This window comes from Aphis gossypii, chromosome X (genome assembly GCF_020184175.1).
Source record: "Aphis gossypii isolate Hap1 chromosome X, ASM2018417v2, whole genome shotgun sequence".
NCBI classification, from domain to species: Eukaryota; Metazoa; Arthropoda; class Insecta; order Hemiptera; family Aphididae; genus Aphis; species Aphis gossypii.
Genome location: NC_065533.1, coordinates 25,331,089 through 25,348,516, shown reverse-complemented (window position 1 = coordinate 25,348,516; position 17,428 = coordinate 25,331,089). Strand labels below are relative to the sequence as shown.

Below are 17,428 nucleotides of genomic sequence, written 5' to 3'. Positions count from 1 at the left end.
CGGTCGTAACAGCATTTTTGTTATTAATCTCTTATTGTTATTAATTGACGTGTAGCGCATCGAAAAGAGATAAAGGTTTAGCGGTTCAGCCGTGTTCGCGTCCGTCTGCGTTGGCTTTTGCACGTTCGTTCGTTTTTTTGTTTGTTTGCGTTTGCCCATCGGCTTTGGCGTTTAAGCGTTTCACGTTCGTACGTCATTGTGAGTTTGTCGATGCTCGTGCACGTTGTGTTTGCCATTCGTACGATCGTGTGACGCGTAAACGCCGCAAAATCTTATTTTGCACTCGATCGTTTTGGACTTGCGTTTATTGCGCCCTCGGTTTAGAGTCCGACGTCGTCGAGCTCCGCGTTCTTACGTTTTGTTTTCGCCCGTGGTGACGGCGTTGGATCGATCGTCGTGGGACATTCGGCGCATCCGGCGATACAGGTCTCTTTTTATTAACTCACATAATATTTGTATATATTTTTTGTTTACACCGGTACACTGTGATAATCGCAGATATTTAATACGACTAGAATACACGGTCGACTTGGCTTTAGTGTTGAAGCTCGGTAAAACGACTGACTTTTCTCGTCAAAGAGGTACTTGCTTGCAAACTTCTTCATTGATAAGATCTAAGATGTGATTTGACAAAAACCAAAATAATTCATTAACACTGGTTATTCGTTTTTGAATTACAAATCATTTTTTACATTATTTTCGTCGTTTTTTCTTTCCAAAATAGTGTACAAATGCTGTGTTTGGAAATTTCCAAATAAAAGAGTAACTGGAAGTGGTATTCACTTTTGTTCGTAAGTTATAGAGAATCTAGGGAAAAAAAGCCCCGTACCAACTAAATACATAATATATTTTTTTTTTTTAGTGTTATAATGTAAGTACCTTTAATTCAATATAATTATGTAACACTTTTTTTAACATAGGCATCTATAAATTATAAAATCATTTGTAATTAATTCTAATTGGTTACTTTTTGAATATTTGTACGGTTTTTTTTTTTAGTAGTGTTATAAGCAACTCCCTATCAAGTGCCACTAGTGGGTGGCTGCTTATCAAGTAATCATGTTGTTTAAGCCCTCATCACATATGCTTATTGTGCAACAATTGTACAGATTATATATATTATTATTATATATATATAAAAAAAAAGAAGTGTTATAAACAAAACTAACATAATATGGGTATACAATTATAACACTTCTAAAAAAAAATACGTACAATTATTCAAAAATTAACCATTAAGAATTAGTTTTAAATGATTTTATAAATTGTTTAAAATAATAAAAAAATGTATTATTTATTAAAGTTAACGTGGCTCTTATTCCATCAATTTTGAATTTAGAACCATAATTGATACATCAAAATTGCTTAAAAAAATAGACCTATCCGAATATGGTGTTCAAAATAGGTGTTGCTATTCAAAAAAAAAAGTTTTTACTGAGCATGCACAGACCAAATTTTCAAAAAAATTTTGAAATATATTGAAAAAGTATTTATATACCACCAGTTTGAAAAAAAAACAACCAAATTGTAATTAATAATGCTAAGATCCATATTCCAACTTCCTCATCCTACTGCAATAAGAAAATGGACAGCTACTGTTAATATGGAACCAGGATTTTTTTAGTGAGGTTTTTGAAACTTTAAAACCCCTTCAGCAAGAAAAAAAAATACTTTAATCTGGTCATGGGTGCTATAATAAGTTGTATGGGATAAAAAAAATGCATAAGTTTGTTGGTTATTGCGACTTAGGCAGTGAACTGCAGATTGAAGGTCCTGGAACAGCTGCTACAGAGGCTTTAGTATTAATGTTGGTGAGTCTTACAGGAAAATAGAAAATACCAGTAGGTTATGTTTTCCAAAGTAAAGTAAATGCAGTCTCTCAAGCAGAATTAATCAAGTCGAGCATTATATTAGCTCATAAATCTGGTTTATGTGTATGGGTAGTAACATGTGATAGAGCATTCACTTATTTCTCTACTTTCAAAATATTAGGATGTAATCTGAGTATTTTTATTGACTCTAAACCATGGTTTAAGCATCCAGTAAACGGATCACTGGTGTTTTTTATTCTTGACACATTAGGGAATACATTAGCTATTGAGTCACCAAACGGTTTAATTAAATGGTGTCATTTTGAGTATTTATATCAGTTACAAATAGAATTGAGTTTGAAATTTGTGAATAAATTAACCAGTGTCCATATTAGATGAAATAATAATAAGATAAAAGTCAAACTTGCTGCCCAGCTGTTGAGTTCACCGACAGCTAAAGCACTTCAATATTTGAAGGACAACAATTTTCAAAGATTCGTTGACTGTGAGGCTACAATTGAATATTGTAAATCAATTGATCAAATATTAGACTTTTTAAACTCAACATGTCTCTTTTCAAAAAGATATAAAAGTCACATTTTTAAGTCAAACATACATTTCTTACAAAATAAAGTTATTCCCCTTTTAAATTATTTGTCCACTCTTAAATTTAAAAATCAATTACTTTATACAAAAAATAAAAAAACATTCAATTTAGGTTTTACAGCAGCTGTTAGATCTATTTTTGAAATTTCAAAAACTATATTCACAGAAAATTCAAATTTTAAATATATTCTAACTTATAATTTTTTACGAGACCACATTAAAATTCTCTTTGGTCGTTTAAAGCAAGGATACGGTACCAACAACAACTCAACTGTGTTACAATTTAAAACTGCCATGAAGCAAATATTAATAAAAAAATTCTATTAAATGTTCAAAAAATAGTAATTGTAATTCCTTTGACAATGATATAACTGCGTCATTTTTTTCTTTTACTCATAGTTCAAAAAATAAAAATAAATTAACTGATAATTTTGATTCAGATTATGAAAAAATTGATGGAGATATTTTAAACTGATCAACATTGCTTGACAATAAAAATTCCTGTTATAAAGATTGCAAAAATAATATAATGTATTACATTGTGGTTATGTTGTGAAAAAAATTATAACTATGTTAGATTGTTCTTCATGCATTCAATCTCTTATGAACCATATTTTGAACATAATATGTATTGACCAAAACAAAAAAATTGTTAGTTTTAGAAATAATGGAGGTTTAATTTCTGCTTCTCTGAATGTATTTAAAATAACATCTGAAACTGAAAATTATCTTTTATTATTGACTACGATTTAAAAAAATTGAATATTTAAAATTTAGATTTAAAAATTATATATTTTTGTAACAAAAAATTTTCCCTTGACCAAAATATATTCAAAGATTTATCGTGTAATGTTCCATTATTTGACAGACCCCACAAAACGCTGTTAATATCTCTACTGGTTAAAACATATTATCTAAGTATTAGACTCCATTCATACGGAAAAATTTATTCAATCAAAATTTTAAATCCACTGAGTAACAGACATAAACTCACCAAGCATATACTTTTTATGAATCAATAATAATTAGGTAAATAAAAATGTTAAATTTTATAGTACTATTATTTAATTATTTTTTTTTATTTTTTAAGTTTTATATGTTTAAATGTGAGAATTTTTTATTTTATTGAGTTAAACTGCATATTATTATATTATTTATTTTCATTCATCATAGACATGTTATAAACTTATATCATGGAACAGTTCATTAAGTTCATTTATATAACATTATGATAATATTATAATGTTTTGAAATTATTGTTTTCTCATTTCTGTTCAGTTTTCATAAATGATAAATTATAATGAATAAAATATAAACAAGTACCTCTTTGATAAGAAAAGTCTGCCATTTTACTGAGCTTCAAAATTTTACACTACAAAAAAAATTATTATTTAATCTAATCAACCTAACTATTGGATACACTTGGAAAAAATATAAATGAATAATAATAAATAGATAATCAAATGTAATTGAACTGTGTAGTCAAAATAATATAATTATAATAAATTATCATTAAAATTGTATATTGTTTTATTATTATTCATTATTATTTTTGTCAGGTGTATCCAACAGTTAGGTTTCTTAGGCTAAATAATAATTTTTTTGGACATGTACTTATCACTCTTATTTGTAATATTAATCGCATTGAACATAACCTAAAAACAAAAAATTGTGGATGTAGATTGATGAACTGACAGTAACTAGTTGGAAACATATAATAAAATAGTTGTTTGTCATAAATATTTTATTCATTATTATTAATACAGTAACGAGATTTTTGTACTCGACGCATCAAGCATTTCAGAGTATTTAAGATTCATTTCAGTCGAGCTTATTTCGAGATTTCATTAAAATTGAAGATCAATCAACAAAGTAAAATTGAAATATTTGACTATTCGCAAAATATATAAATTATTTAAAGGCCTTGTAGATAATGTCATTTTCAATTGTTACTGTATAATTTGAACATAATATTATTTATTGTTTATGAAATGAAAATAATATAATGTTCAAATTATATATATATACATTATACATACACTGGCTGAGTGAATATTATTTTAGTCATCGTAATATCATTTGTTATGAATTAGAGGTAAAATTATTACAACAATTTGTTAAATATTGTTTTGAGATTTCTCAGCTTGAGTAAAACGTGTAATAACGCAAAAATAAAAGAAACTAAAAATAGGAATATTAGTTAAGGTAAAAATATTAATATGTGATTAATATTTTTATTTTTAAAAGTAATGTTTTGTTATAAGTGAAGTAGTTTAAAAAAATTGTATCGGCAATCACAAGGGACACAAGCCTTGAATGATTGCCTCAAATATATTTATAAGTTATTAGAAATTTATCGATTATTTTAGCCTATGTTTTATCACTTTAAATTTGCGGAATCACCTTCCTCCCGATGGTCGGAGGGTTCTCGAGGTCGTGCTTTGAGAACGATCAAGTAAACTCTATAATACTATTATTATTTAAATATGGATGCGCATGCACCTTACCTTATCCGCAGCTGTCTGTGATTGCAGTCGACGTAACAAGGATAGAATTTATTAATTTTTTTAGCACTCAAAAAGAAATAACTAAACACTTTAACAAATTTTGTTATAGAAAAAAGAAACAGTAAAGTTGTCGTAGGCAATGTCTTTTGAGTGGTTGTGAGTAAGTCTGCTGTGCTCCTGCACTTGTCTGTCTGGGTGGTGCTCGTGCACTTATATATTTTGGATGTGCTCATACTCGCTATGGAGGGTGCTCGTGCACTGATGAGAGGAGACGATTTAGGCCAGGTCCGCCAGAGTCATCGGCGGCCCGATCAAAGGTGTCGGTGTCCCCAAAGAAAATTGTCTTTTTCCCTGGTGAAAGCGACCCTGACCAGACCATCCCCCGTCTCCGGCGGCACATGAAAGAAGTTGCATGTGTTGCGCTGTACCGTTATAATCCCGTACAGTGTCCTGTACGAGACTAGATAATAGGAATCGTTCCAATCACCAGTGACTTGATTTAATGGGGTTATTTTAGATTTTATTACATGCGTGCGACAACTCGACCGTTATATATTTTATTAAATGAAAATAACGACTTTACAAAAATCATGATATGTAGAATCGAGCATATCATTACAAACGTATTGTATAAATCTAAGATGACAAAATAATATTGATTTTGAGTTTAGAATTTTCATTATTCTCTATTCATATTTCATTTACTATAATAGGTTAAACTTTTGTTTCTGTATCAACAGAGCTTATTCATATAATTGTAATAATTAATTGGTTGATAGTTGATACTATGATACAATTGATATTTTACATAGCATAAGTAAAAATAAAATTATATTTTTTTATCGCTGTTTACTTAATTGTTTATTTAATAATGTTTACTAAAGTCAATACCTAATAATTCTAATAATGTATAATTTATAATACACAATATTTTAAAATACTTGTATAAGTAATATTTATTTAATTTATTTTTCAGAATGCCAAAAACAAAGAAAAAAACCATTAATGATAAAAAACGATGCACATCAAAAAAAACCGTTTCAAAAAGACAGCATAAATCTGTTTTCAAATTTGATATAAAAAAAATTTTGGAAAAGAGATGGGATGAAGGAATCAAGCTTTTGATACAAGATGCTGAATCTAATAAAGAAATGATAGTTAAGAATGACTTATCTCAGTTGTATAAAGAAAATGTAAATCAGACTATTAATTTTGAAGATGACAATACACTTCCTCATGAATTAATAAATTTGGATCATGTTGTGTCTGATCACTCTAATTATAATATACCCTTTAATGACAATTCAATCGCTGAATCTGATAAAGAAATGATAGTTAAAAATGACTTATCTCAGTTGTATCAAGAAAATGTAAATCAGACTATTAATTTTGAAGATGACAATACACTTCCTCTTGAATTAATAAATTTGGATCATGTTGTGTCTGATCACTCTAATTATAATATACCCTTTGATGACAATTCAAATGCTGATTCAACAGAATTGTGTACACAACGCTTCAAAATTATGTCACTTGAAGAAAATGAAGTTGTAGCCAAAATTCATTTTAACCATTTAATGAAAGCAAATTGGTCACCAGAATTTGATGTAAGTTTTGAAAACAATAAGTTGTATTCACATTATTTAGTAATTAATAATTATGATGTGAACTTTTTGCCTAAAGATAACTATTATTAAAATTAAAAATTATTTTTTTTCAGGATGTCCGTAAAATTTTGTACAAATGGCGACCTGATTTGGATACTCCAACTAGTCCATCATTAGAACATCAAAAAGTTAAACGGCATAATTTTGAATTAGTAATAAATTTCATACGGTACAATATACTTAAAAATGATAAAAAATTTAGTGTTGCTCAGCTGCTAGAGATAGCAAATTTTATTGTCACAATATATTTTGATCCTCTATTTGGACAAATGATAAATGTGATTAAAATATTATTTAGTGCTTGTATTGAAACAGCATTAGAAGAAGACAATGATAACACTATTATAGCGGTTGCTCAAGATATATATTCAAAACACAATAAAGATGATTTATTAAATATGACAGTGGATTTATTTTTACCTTTAAAAGGACAAATAATGAAAAAAATGTATACCTACTTAACATACAAACTATTCAAGTCACTTTTAGAAAAAACGGATGATATGAGTTCATTTCCATCTTGCATCAAAGAATGGTAAGACATCATTTATGATAACATTTTATAATAAAAGATTTAGATTCTTCACTTAACTATTGTATATAAAACAAATTGCTCTTAAAAACATATTTGCATATTACTAACAAACAGCTCATAAAAATGTCTAACCCAAATAATAAGCCTAATGTAATGTTTATACTTAAGTATACATAATGTATTTAGGAAGAAATACTCGTAATCCCATTAATTTTTTTAAATCCATAAAATATATATACATTGTGTCAAAATATGAGTAAAAAATTAATTAAGTTGTACTTTGTTTTATTTTTATAATAAATTGGTATACAATTTATCATTATAAGGAATTATTAGTAGAGTATTAATCTTACATATAATTTTTTCAGGTTTGTACAAGATCTTGTGGCTAAGAATTATTTCAATAAAAATGAAAATAATATATTATGCAGTGTTATTCAATTGTTAGAGCATATTGTGGTTATATTTGATTTGTATAAAGAAGAAGAAAAACTAAATGATATGTATAATTTTCTATGCACTGCAATCAAATCAACTGGATTGTCGGATCCAAGATTCGTTAATATTTTGGACCAATGGAGGTTGCGGTTATTCCGTTTATACGTCAACCGTCAACTAGTTCTAAATAATGATTTGTGATACTACAAATGAAAAAATATTAATATTAATTTATAAGTAAATCTTAAATATACTTAATTCTTTATAATTTTTTTTTTTTTTTGTAAAATCCCATTTACATGTTCTTAAAATTTTGGTACATAAATTTTTAGTGTTGCTTTGATTTTAAATTTTGTTTAAGATAATTGTACTACGCTTCACTCTGTATTATTTAACTCACAATGTTTTGAACAGCAAATTAAAAACTAATAAAATAAAATAAAATGTTTTCATTTATTCAATTCATTTTTATATTGACAGGGAATAGTTGATTATAAAAAATCAGAATAATAATATTCAGTTGTAGTAAAAATTATTTGATAGTTCTTTTTATCATATGTTGAATTATATTCACCATTCAGTTAACATATTCATATAATTTAATATAAGCATATACTTTGACAAAAGCTAGCATGCAAATTAAAATTAACAACTAATTTATTCAATTTTTTTTTAATAGGAACATCTAAAAATGTCCATTAAGAATTCAAAAAATATTATATTTTTTTTTAGTTTATTGACTATTTAAATAACTTTTTGGTGCTAATTTTTTTTCAACACTTATGTTTTTTTATTGGTTGTTTTATAAATGAATAACCTTTACATGTTGATAGTTTAAAGGGTCTAAAATCAATATTGAGTGTTTCATAAGCAAAATTAAAAAAGTAAATTGTGTATTTCACTATTTTTTTGTTATTTAATAAGGTTACATGGCCTAAGCGAAAGAATACCTCTTCAGATAAATAATTATTTGCTTAAAAACTCGTTTGTATCAATGTGAAAAATATATGACTATACATAATTGACTGCTCATATTATAAAATTAATTTTTCCCTGTTAATAAATTATAATATCAATACAAGGATCTGCTTGGAGTTGAGCAGAAGTTACTTCTTCATTTAGGGGTGATTAGTGATTATATATACATAATATATAATTTGTAAACAGGATAGTTTTCTTCTATCTTATTCTGTTATGCTTCATATTTTGATTATTCAATTTTTCAATCACTGAAATGGAGATTAGATAACATTAAATATTTAATTTTTGATAGGGTCACGTTTAGCTGTATAAATGTTTCTATCCAGAATTAAATAGGTGTTAATAATTATTAAAAATTAAAAATTCTGTTTTCATACTTGTTTAAGTTATGTGTAGAAAGCCTATAATTAAGCATGCTATTTTACGGAATATTTTATGCAGTAAACTAAATTAATTTTTTTTTACTTTTAACTAATTTAATTTTTTTTTATTAAATATCAATGTAACTGAATCAAATATATATATATATTTATTTACGTAATACATTTTTGCATAGCAAGTAAATAAAAAATAATGTTAATACCTAATAGAACACTTATTGTTTTCCCTTAAAAATCACAGACTTTATTCATTTTAAATACCAAATTAATAGTTCAAACTACTACAGTATTGATAATTTATATAAAAAAAAAAGAAATACATGGAATGCATTGATACAAAAATTAACAAAACACATATAAAAATTTAAAAAGAATAAAAACCAATTAAAATATAAATTTAAACCTAAACCTCATGAAATAATAATCTTATACATTTACAAACCACACCATCAATTGATTGGTTTCACAAAACAAATATTTTTTAAATAATTTAAAATGTTAACCATTAACATATTATTAATTTTATAATTTTGATCGTAGTTCAGCTATTTTATGACTCATGAGTTTTTGCAAGTCAACTAATTTTAATGCTAAGCCCATATTTCCTTGAATTTTGATTTTCCCTTGGAAAAATGCTTTCTGAGGATTTAACTTCCCTGATATCAGTTCAACAACATCATCATCTTTCATTGTGAATGTTACGTCTGGTTTGCCTGTAAACAGTAAGTCAACATACAATATCAATAAATATTAAATACATTACAAATAATTAAAATAATAGGATGGGTTCTTATTTTAATAAAATACTATGCATTTATTAAAATATCGAAAGAGTATTATTTTATTGATAACAGTTAAGTTTTATATGAACAACATACATTTTTTCAAAATAACCATTTTAGTATTGCAATTTATTTAAAATATATACTTAAATAAAACAATTCATATAACTTATCATGTAGGTTTTCTAAAACTTTAATAATGTTATCTACATATTTTTTTAACATGTATATGTCTTATAGCTGAGGGTCATTCTGATTATTTGTGCAACACCGAGAATGTTCGAGACAGTGATTGTTTATGTAAAAATTTGTTTTTCGTTCATCAGTTACTATTTATTTACAAATTTTTACTTAGCAACCGGTTGCTATACACAATCCATTCAGTACACACCATTCTTAATTAATAATTATCAATCACTATAATAAATTGTAAATGACGATTCTGTCGTTTAAATTTAAAAACAATGTATATCCAATAAATAATTGCTGTCTTTGAAGCTTGTTTATTTTTTTACAGGTGTTAAAAAAGTTACCTACAGTTTAATTTCCATCTCCTCGTACCTTATACCTAATCAACATTGACATTCTTATGTCAACTGTTTCAGTAAAAACAATACGTATCCATGTACCAATGTATATGCATGTAGTGAAATATAATAAATAATTTTTTTTTTTTAATTATAAGCTACAGTTATAACCTACAACTACCCAATTACCTAATACTTAGTATTCTATATTAAATTAATTTTTTGTAATAAGTACCTGTTCCATAAAATGTAATGCTTCCTTTTCCATTTTTTGCATCAATAATCCACATGCCTTCTTGCCCTTGAGTGTTCATAACTTTAAAACAATAAATACCACGTACTCTTTCAATAATATTTTCTTTGTCATCTAACATAGCTTCTTCAAGAATTTTGAAAATTTTATAAACTTTAAAAATAGTTGGATCTTTATCTGTAGTTGGCTTAGCCACTTCTTTTTTTGGTGCTCTATATAATATAAATATTACAAATGTATAATTCTGTCAGAGAAGTTATTAAATAATTGTGTAAGAGTTTGCTTACGGTGAAGTTTTAGGAAACCCTTGTTTGTATAAAGCTACTATGACCGCTCCACCCAAACCAATATTTTGTTGAAGAGCTACCTTGGCACCTGGTACTTGTCTTTTATCAGCTTTGCCGAGTAGTTGCCAATACAATTCACTACACTGTGCAATACCTAAAAAGTTTCACAAAAAAAAAAATTAATTTTTATTCAAAAAATATTTCATTAGTTCTAAAATTAAATATTTTGAAGCACAATGTCCTATTTTAATGCGGATTTTAAGGAATTAAAAGACAAAATTGTCATAAAATAATATTAGTATAATAAATTGGTTTTTTATCTGGTAGTTTTAATATTTAAACTAAATAAATACACAAAACTTTTTACTAATTATAGTAACAATAGGTTCAAAAGTTATTACCTAATTATTTAAGTTAATTATTAGTATTCAAGCCACATCAATAATTATATTAATTAATATGTTAAATTTTATACATTGAATTATTATTTTATGTAACTATGAAATTATGAATTTTAAATAAATTTATAACATAACTTTGTATTGCTTTTTTGCTTTAATATTTAAAGCCAAATGAGCAATACAAAAATTGTTGTTACATTAAAATAAGTAAAAAGAACATTGTTTTTACTATATACAATTAAAGATTATTGGGGAAATAAATTTATATTTCTCAAGACAAAAAAATATCACCAAAAATCGCCTTTTTAATGGACTTAGTTGACTAAGTTATTTTGGATAAAATTTACATATACTACAAAACTTGAAACTAGTATAAAGTATTAGATAATTCAATTTAATTCATTTCAAATCATACTAATATACCTGTAGCACCCAAAGGATGGCCTTTAGAAATTAAACCACCACTTGGGTTCACAACTACTTGTCCCCCATAAGTATTTGAACCAGACTCAACAAACTCTCCAGCTTTTCCTGGCTTACAAAGACCCAAGGCATCGTATGTGATTAATTCATTTGCAGAGAAACAATCATGTAATTCTACTACATCAACATCTTCTGGTTTGATAGTGGTCTTACTAAACAATTTATCAGCAGCCAGTTTAGTCATATCATATCCTATCTACAAAGATTACATGTATACATAAATTAGCTTTAAATTCAATTGCAATAATATATAACTAATATTTATTATTTACTATTTGAACACAACTTTGACCAGAGAATGTGGTCGGTGGGTCAGTGGCCATCTCCATTCCAACAATTTCAATTGCTTGATCCTGAAGGTTATTCTCAATGACAAATTTTTCAGATGCTAAAATAGCTGCTGCAGATCCGTCAGACGTTGGACAACATTGAAGTTTGGTAAGGGGACCAAATACTTTGGGTGATTCAAGGATTTCTTTTAATGTATATTCTTTTTGGAATTGAGAATATCTGAAAATAATTTCAATATAAATTAATATAATAGACAAATTCTTATCCAATAGTTTGATAAAATTGTATTAACAATATATTTAACTTAAATACAACAATGACATAAAATTGGCCTTCTTAATAATTAAAAAGTAAAATTAATTTTATTTATGCCATTATTTTTTAATCAACATGTTTGTGTTTAACTATTTGATTGAACATTTAATTCTTGATTTCTTTTTAAAAAATATTAAAATATTAAATATATTTTTGATTAAAAGATTTTTACTTTTTTCTATTGAATTAAAAATATCTGTTAAAGATGTGTACTTAATATAATAATTATCTTAATAGTTAATGAAATTAATGTATTTATAATGATCATAATGTATAAAAATTTAACATTTTTGAATAATTTTTTAGTAATAGTAAATTTATTAGTTATCAGATTAAATTTATTAGAAAAATTTACTAACGGATTGTTAACTGAATGCTTGTGGTTCTTATACGCAATCTTAGCAAGTGTTTCAGGTTTTATGCCGTTTTTATTCATATATTCCAAAGCTGCATTTCCAAAAAGTTGTGCAGTGATTGGTGCTCCATCTAAACCAACTAAATCACCCATTAGTGTCACATGTTTGTCCATTGGATTTGTCCGATCTAAAAACTAAAATAAAAGATATATTTACCTACGCATAATATGTTTAATATAAATATTTGTTAATTTTTACTTTAGCAGATAATGATCCAGATTCCATTTTTTCAAAACCAAGTACTAATACACATTGTGCATTTTGAGATTCAATAATTTGTTTACCCAAATATAAGGCTGTAGATCCAGTTGAACAATTATTATTTACATTATAAATTGGTATTCCAGTCATTCCTATTTCATATAAAGCTCTTTGTCCACAAGTAGAATCCCCTAAGAATATAGTTATAATAATATATTACTAAAAAATCATGTTATTTACAATAATTATTTGTTTTAAGTATAATTACCATATACATATCCCACACATGCTTGATCCACTTTTTGTATGCTGATTTTTGCATCTTGTAAAGCTTTAGTAACAGATTCAACTGCCATTTGTGGGTAATCAAAGTCATCTCTACGACCAGGTTTTTCAAACTAAAACATAACAAAATATATTATTAAGAAAACAGTTTTAACTAAAACTATATATAAATAAAACACTACACAGATATTAATAACAAAATACACAAAATTTAGTAAAAAATATATTACATCACTGTCACTTTCAGATCAACAATGTATAGGCTCATATAAATTAATAGTAAAATATACAAGAATATTAGTTATTACTTATTAGTAATAACTTATTACATAGCAGTGATGAAACTTCAAAACTTAGGCCTGGGATCAAAATTTCAATACCCCATTCTCAACCAGATATTATATATGTATGAGGGGAGGTGCATTCATCTTATTAAAATTATTTTATACATTTTTTTTATAAAATATTATTACATATTTTATTAAGGTGCCCGGTGCAAATGCGATTTTATACACAAAAATACGCTCTACTGGATCCTGTTCTGTAGAATCAACCTAATTTGATAATTTTTTTTTAACTAATAGAGCAGGGGTGGCCACAACCAAACTTAGACTAAATTAAATTTAAATAAATGTTCCTTAATTTGATTTAAAATGAAAAATATATCTTCGTTTTATAAACATTGCTTTACAATGTGGCTCACCTCGAATCAACTTTAGAAATTGAGGCTCCCAAAGTTAAGGTTAGTGGCCATCCCTGTAATAGAGGGTAATATTCTACAGGCCGCATCGATCTCCGTTTTTCAATACTTTGATCTCAAATTTTATTATCTGTCTTTAAAAATAATACAATTTTAAGCAATTTTGTATAAAATATATTTTACTAATATTTTGAATAAAATAAAAATCGGAGTTCAGTGCGGCCTGTTGGAAGTCTTCTTCTTTCAAATAAAAATATAGTTATCAAAATCCAACAATTCTACAAGGCCTGAGATTCATTCCCATGAAGTAATTTTGTTCGATATAATACATCCTATAAACCTCCTTTAAATAGGTATCGGGTAGTAAATTAGTGGAAACTAAAATACGAAGTTTGATGAACCAATTAAGAGATATTAGAAATGCATAATCATAATATTTTTTTTTAAGTAAGCAAGTTATAATTTAGAAAAATCTTGAAACTTTAAAAATTATATTGCAGTTAAAATTGCCTAAAAATGTTTGTATTTGTATCTAAAAATTGAAAATTGAATACCTACTAAGTTCTCATAAATTGTTATTAATGGATTTAAATAAAAAAGTTAAGCATAATTCCACAAGTATTTGTATGAGCATCTGAAGTTATACAATTTAACAAAATTGGATATTCAAATGTTGAACATGATTATTCTTATCAAACATTTTTTATCCATAACTAAAAACCAAAAATACATTTAAAAATATTTTGAACTCTTTTTGAGCTATTTAATATTTATTGATATTAAAAATTAGATTTTATGTATTAATAAAACCTTTTGTTAGGTTAAAAACCTATAAAATTATGATTTCTTTTTCATAATCATTTAAAGTTATTTTATTGTAGGTACCTAATTCAAAAATATTTTTCAAAACATCTAAATAATTTTATTTTATAAGTCTATAAATAGTTTATACGCTTTAGTGTTTACTAATAGTAAAATAAATTACTATTAGAAATTAATAGCAATATATTGATATAATGATATTGGCTATTATATTAAATTTTGTGTTTGTACTTAATATAACATATAACAATATAAATATATTTTATATTTATTTTGGTACAAAACAAAAATGTTAGAATATAGGTAGGTAATTCAGTTTATATTTATCAATTCCATTTTATCATAAACAGAATAATACAAATTTTGAAAAAGATGTAACAATATGGATCATTATCTGAATCAACAATAATAGTACATAATTATCAATTGTACCTTTGTTATTTGATAAATTTATATTATACATATATAAATTATATAATTATTTAAAAACAGTATTGTTGCAATAAAAACTATTCAAACACATTGAAATATATTACTAACCTTAATTAAAACAAATTGATGATCAAGGTTTCAAATTTAAATACATTTTTGGATTTCACTATTTTAATAAGTCAGTTTTTGAAAAATATAAACTTTTTTGATGTTTAAAATTAATATAGTTTAAGCTGTATAACAAAATATAAATATAAATTGCATTCAAATAAATAATTCTCACAATAATGACATTATAAGTGGAGCAATAAATGTGAATTGCACGAAAACAGGAAAAAATATGTACAATTATAAATTAAATAACTTAGGACATTAAATCTAAGTTGCATTAAAAGTTTAACGAATCAATATTCAAAAGTGAAAAAGTGGTTCTTGAGACATAATTTAATAACTCATGATTGATTAATTCATATTTATTTGTGTAGAAAATCATGATATAAATCAATTGTTTATATAACCGAGCATATGAAAATAAATATTTATTTGTTTTTAATGATATAATATAGAAGAAACTTAAGTACTACTTTAGTCCTACGTAATAACTTGCTCTGAATATCAATTGTATAGTTAAATAAATAACATATTTATTTTGGTGTAAGTAACAAGAGTTTAAATTTTAAAAATAAGATATGTAATTCAGTTATAACAAAATATAACATAAATAAACCAAAGTGCAGTGGCATTCAGATGGATTTCCAAGCGTGAAGTAATGCAACTACAAAAGTGTACAACTATGTCCTCAAAAGAAGTTGGTGTTATTATTAAGTCACAGGGAAGCTTATGAAAAATTATAATAATTTATTTCTTAAGATTGTAGTGAGTGATTAACAGAATTATTTAAATATTTTATTACATACATGTAAAGTGTGAGTTATTTATTTATTTATTGTTGTTAACATTATTTAATAGACATGGTAGGCAATTATTGATAATAATTTGATGAAAAATATTTTTAATTAATATAAAAAAGTATTAAGTGATTATGAAAAATTGTTTTCTTCATTAGCCATATGACTCATATAACAATAAAATATCAATGAATTATCTAAGTGTGAAAACCATACAATTACTATGCTATATTTTTTTAAATAGAAGTTACTATCATTCATTCAAAATTCAACTGACTTTAAAATTTTTTTTTTCTCCATACTACAAATAAACAAATCAACAAAATGGATATTTTTGATATTTTAAAAAATAAAATTTTTAGGAGGTTTTTGACTTAATTTTTAAAATAAAGTAATTGGGCCAATTAGAAAAAAGTTTCTAGAAATCTTAAACGTTAAGAGCTTTTATTGAAAAAAATTGTAAAATCAACAACATGATGTGTTATAGTCGTCACTTCCATAGATCATATACATTGACAAGACCTAGGCACCTATTAGAGTAATTGCGACTGAAAATATTATGAATGAAGTGGAATTATTACACTCGTGCACGACATCTTCGGTTACATAATAAGTAATAAGTGGAACGCGAAGAAGAGAAAGGGCCACCACAGAGTAATATAAACAGGAAGTGTATGCTTTTAATTTCACTTTTTTTTCTACCAAGCACCATTAGGAAAAACATTGCAGTGTCATAGACTGAAACATTATTTGTACACTACGAATTAAAAGGTACGACGAACAAATTTTTAGTCGACAGTAGGTACAATTAATTTTTTGGTTACCTTGGTCATACCGACTCCAACGACGTATACTTTAGGCTTGGACATTTTTTATTTGGCGATGATCGAGCTGTGTATAAGTGTGATAATCGATTAAAAAAAAGAGTTAACTGTTTGGGAAATAAAAATGTTTAGTTACAAAATAAAAAGCAAACTCAGCGGACGTCGGACAACAACGACGTGCGGTATCCACAGCGGCAAATCGGCAATGACTGGCCTTCGATGAAGCACTGCGATATCAAACGGTCAGCAGTTTAATGAACACGTCCTTATCAACGATAATGTTATCACATACGCGTACATCGACGACATGGAAATGTAGAATTGTTTTTTACACAGTACGCCGAACCGGCCTTCGACAGCGCTCGCTGACGTCAGCGTTAAGTAGTGAAATCGTAGTAGGTACACTGTAATAGTATGAAACGATTCGTAAAAAATCAAGAAGTCGGTCGAATTTTTTTGTTGATTACTTTGTTTTTCTACCTGCTCGGTTACTCAATAATAATGATTTTTTCGATAACCAATAATATAAAAATTAAAAATATAGGTACATAAGACGTAAGCATTACGCCCCTCTAT

At 26.1% G+C, this 17,428-nt stretch overlaps 2 protein-coding genes across 3 annotated transcripts; one reads left to right on the top strand and one right to left on the bottom strand.

Moving 5' to 3' along the window:
- Window positions 1-26: 26 nt before the first annotated feature.
- LOC114122256 (uncharacterized) lies at window positions 27-7,988 on the top strand. Of its 2 annotated transcripts, none has more exons than XM_050206137.1 (4): window positions 27-426; window positions 5,901-6,531; window positions 6,645-7,126; window positions 7,495-7,988. In XM_050206137.1, the coding sequence occupies exons 2-4, from the start codon at window positions 5,902-5,904 to the stop codon at window positions 7,763-7,765; spliced, it is 1,383 nt and encodes a 460-aa protein (XP_050062094.1). In that variant the 5' UTR covers window positions 27-426; window position 5,901; the 3' UTR covers window positions 7,766-7,988. The 2 variants fall into 2 exon arrangements, with proteins under 2 accessions (XP_050062094.1, XP_050062095.1); XM_050206138.1 differs by lacking the exon at window positions 27-426 and adding an exon at window positions 4,003-4,289.
- Window positions 7,989-9,048: 1,060 nt separating this feature from the next.
- LOC114122268 (sterol carrier protein 2) lies at window positions 9,049-17,128 on the bottom strand. Its single transcript, XM_027984871.2, has 9 exons — window positions 16,853-17,128; window positions 13,150-13,279; window positions 12,879-13,072; window positions 12,624-12,814; window positions 11,931-12,168; window positions 11,599-11,854; window positions 10,775-10,928; window positions 10,470-10,699; window positions 9,049-9,638 (listed from the first exon to the last, which is right to left on the bottom strand). Exons 1-9 carry the CDS (start codon window positions 16,895-16,897, stop codon window positions 9,448-9,450), a joined length of 1,629 nt encoding a protein of 542 aa, XP_027840672.1. The 5' UTR covers window positions 16,898-17,128; the 3' UTR covers window positions 9,049-9,447.
- Between the last annotated feature and the right edge of the window lie 300 nt (window positions 17,129-17,428).

Coding starts and splice junctions, on each gene's coding strand:
- LOC114122256 (XM_050206137.1), top strand. CDS start 5,902: ATGCCAAAAACAAAGAAAAAAACCATTAATGATAAAAAACGATGCACA. Junction 6,532..6,644: donor ATTGGTCACCAGAATTTGAT/GTAAGTTTTGAA, acceptor ATTTTTTTTCAG/GATGTCCGTAAAATTTTGTA. Junction 7,127..7,494: donor CCATCTTGCATCAAAGAATG/GTAAGACATCAT, acceptor TAATTTTTTCAG/GTTTGTACAAGATCTTGTGG.
- LOC114122268 (XM_027984871.2), bottom strand. CDS start 16,897: ATGTCCAAGCCTAAAGTATACGTCGTTGGAGTCGGTATGACCAAG. Junction 13,280..16,852: donor TTGGAGTCGGTATGACCAAG/GTAACCAAAAAA, acceptor GTTATGTTTTAG/TTTGAAAAACCTGGTCGTAG. Junction 12,815..12,878: donor CTGGATCATTATCTGCTAAA/GTAAAAATTAAC, acceptor CTTTTATTTTAG/TTTTTAGATCGGACAAATCC.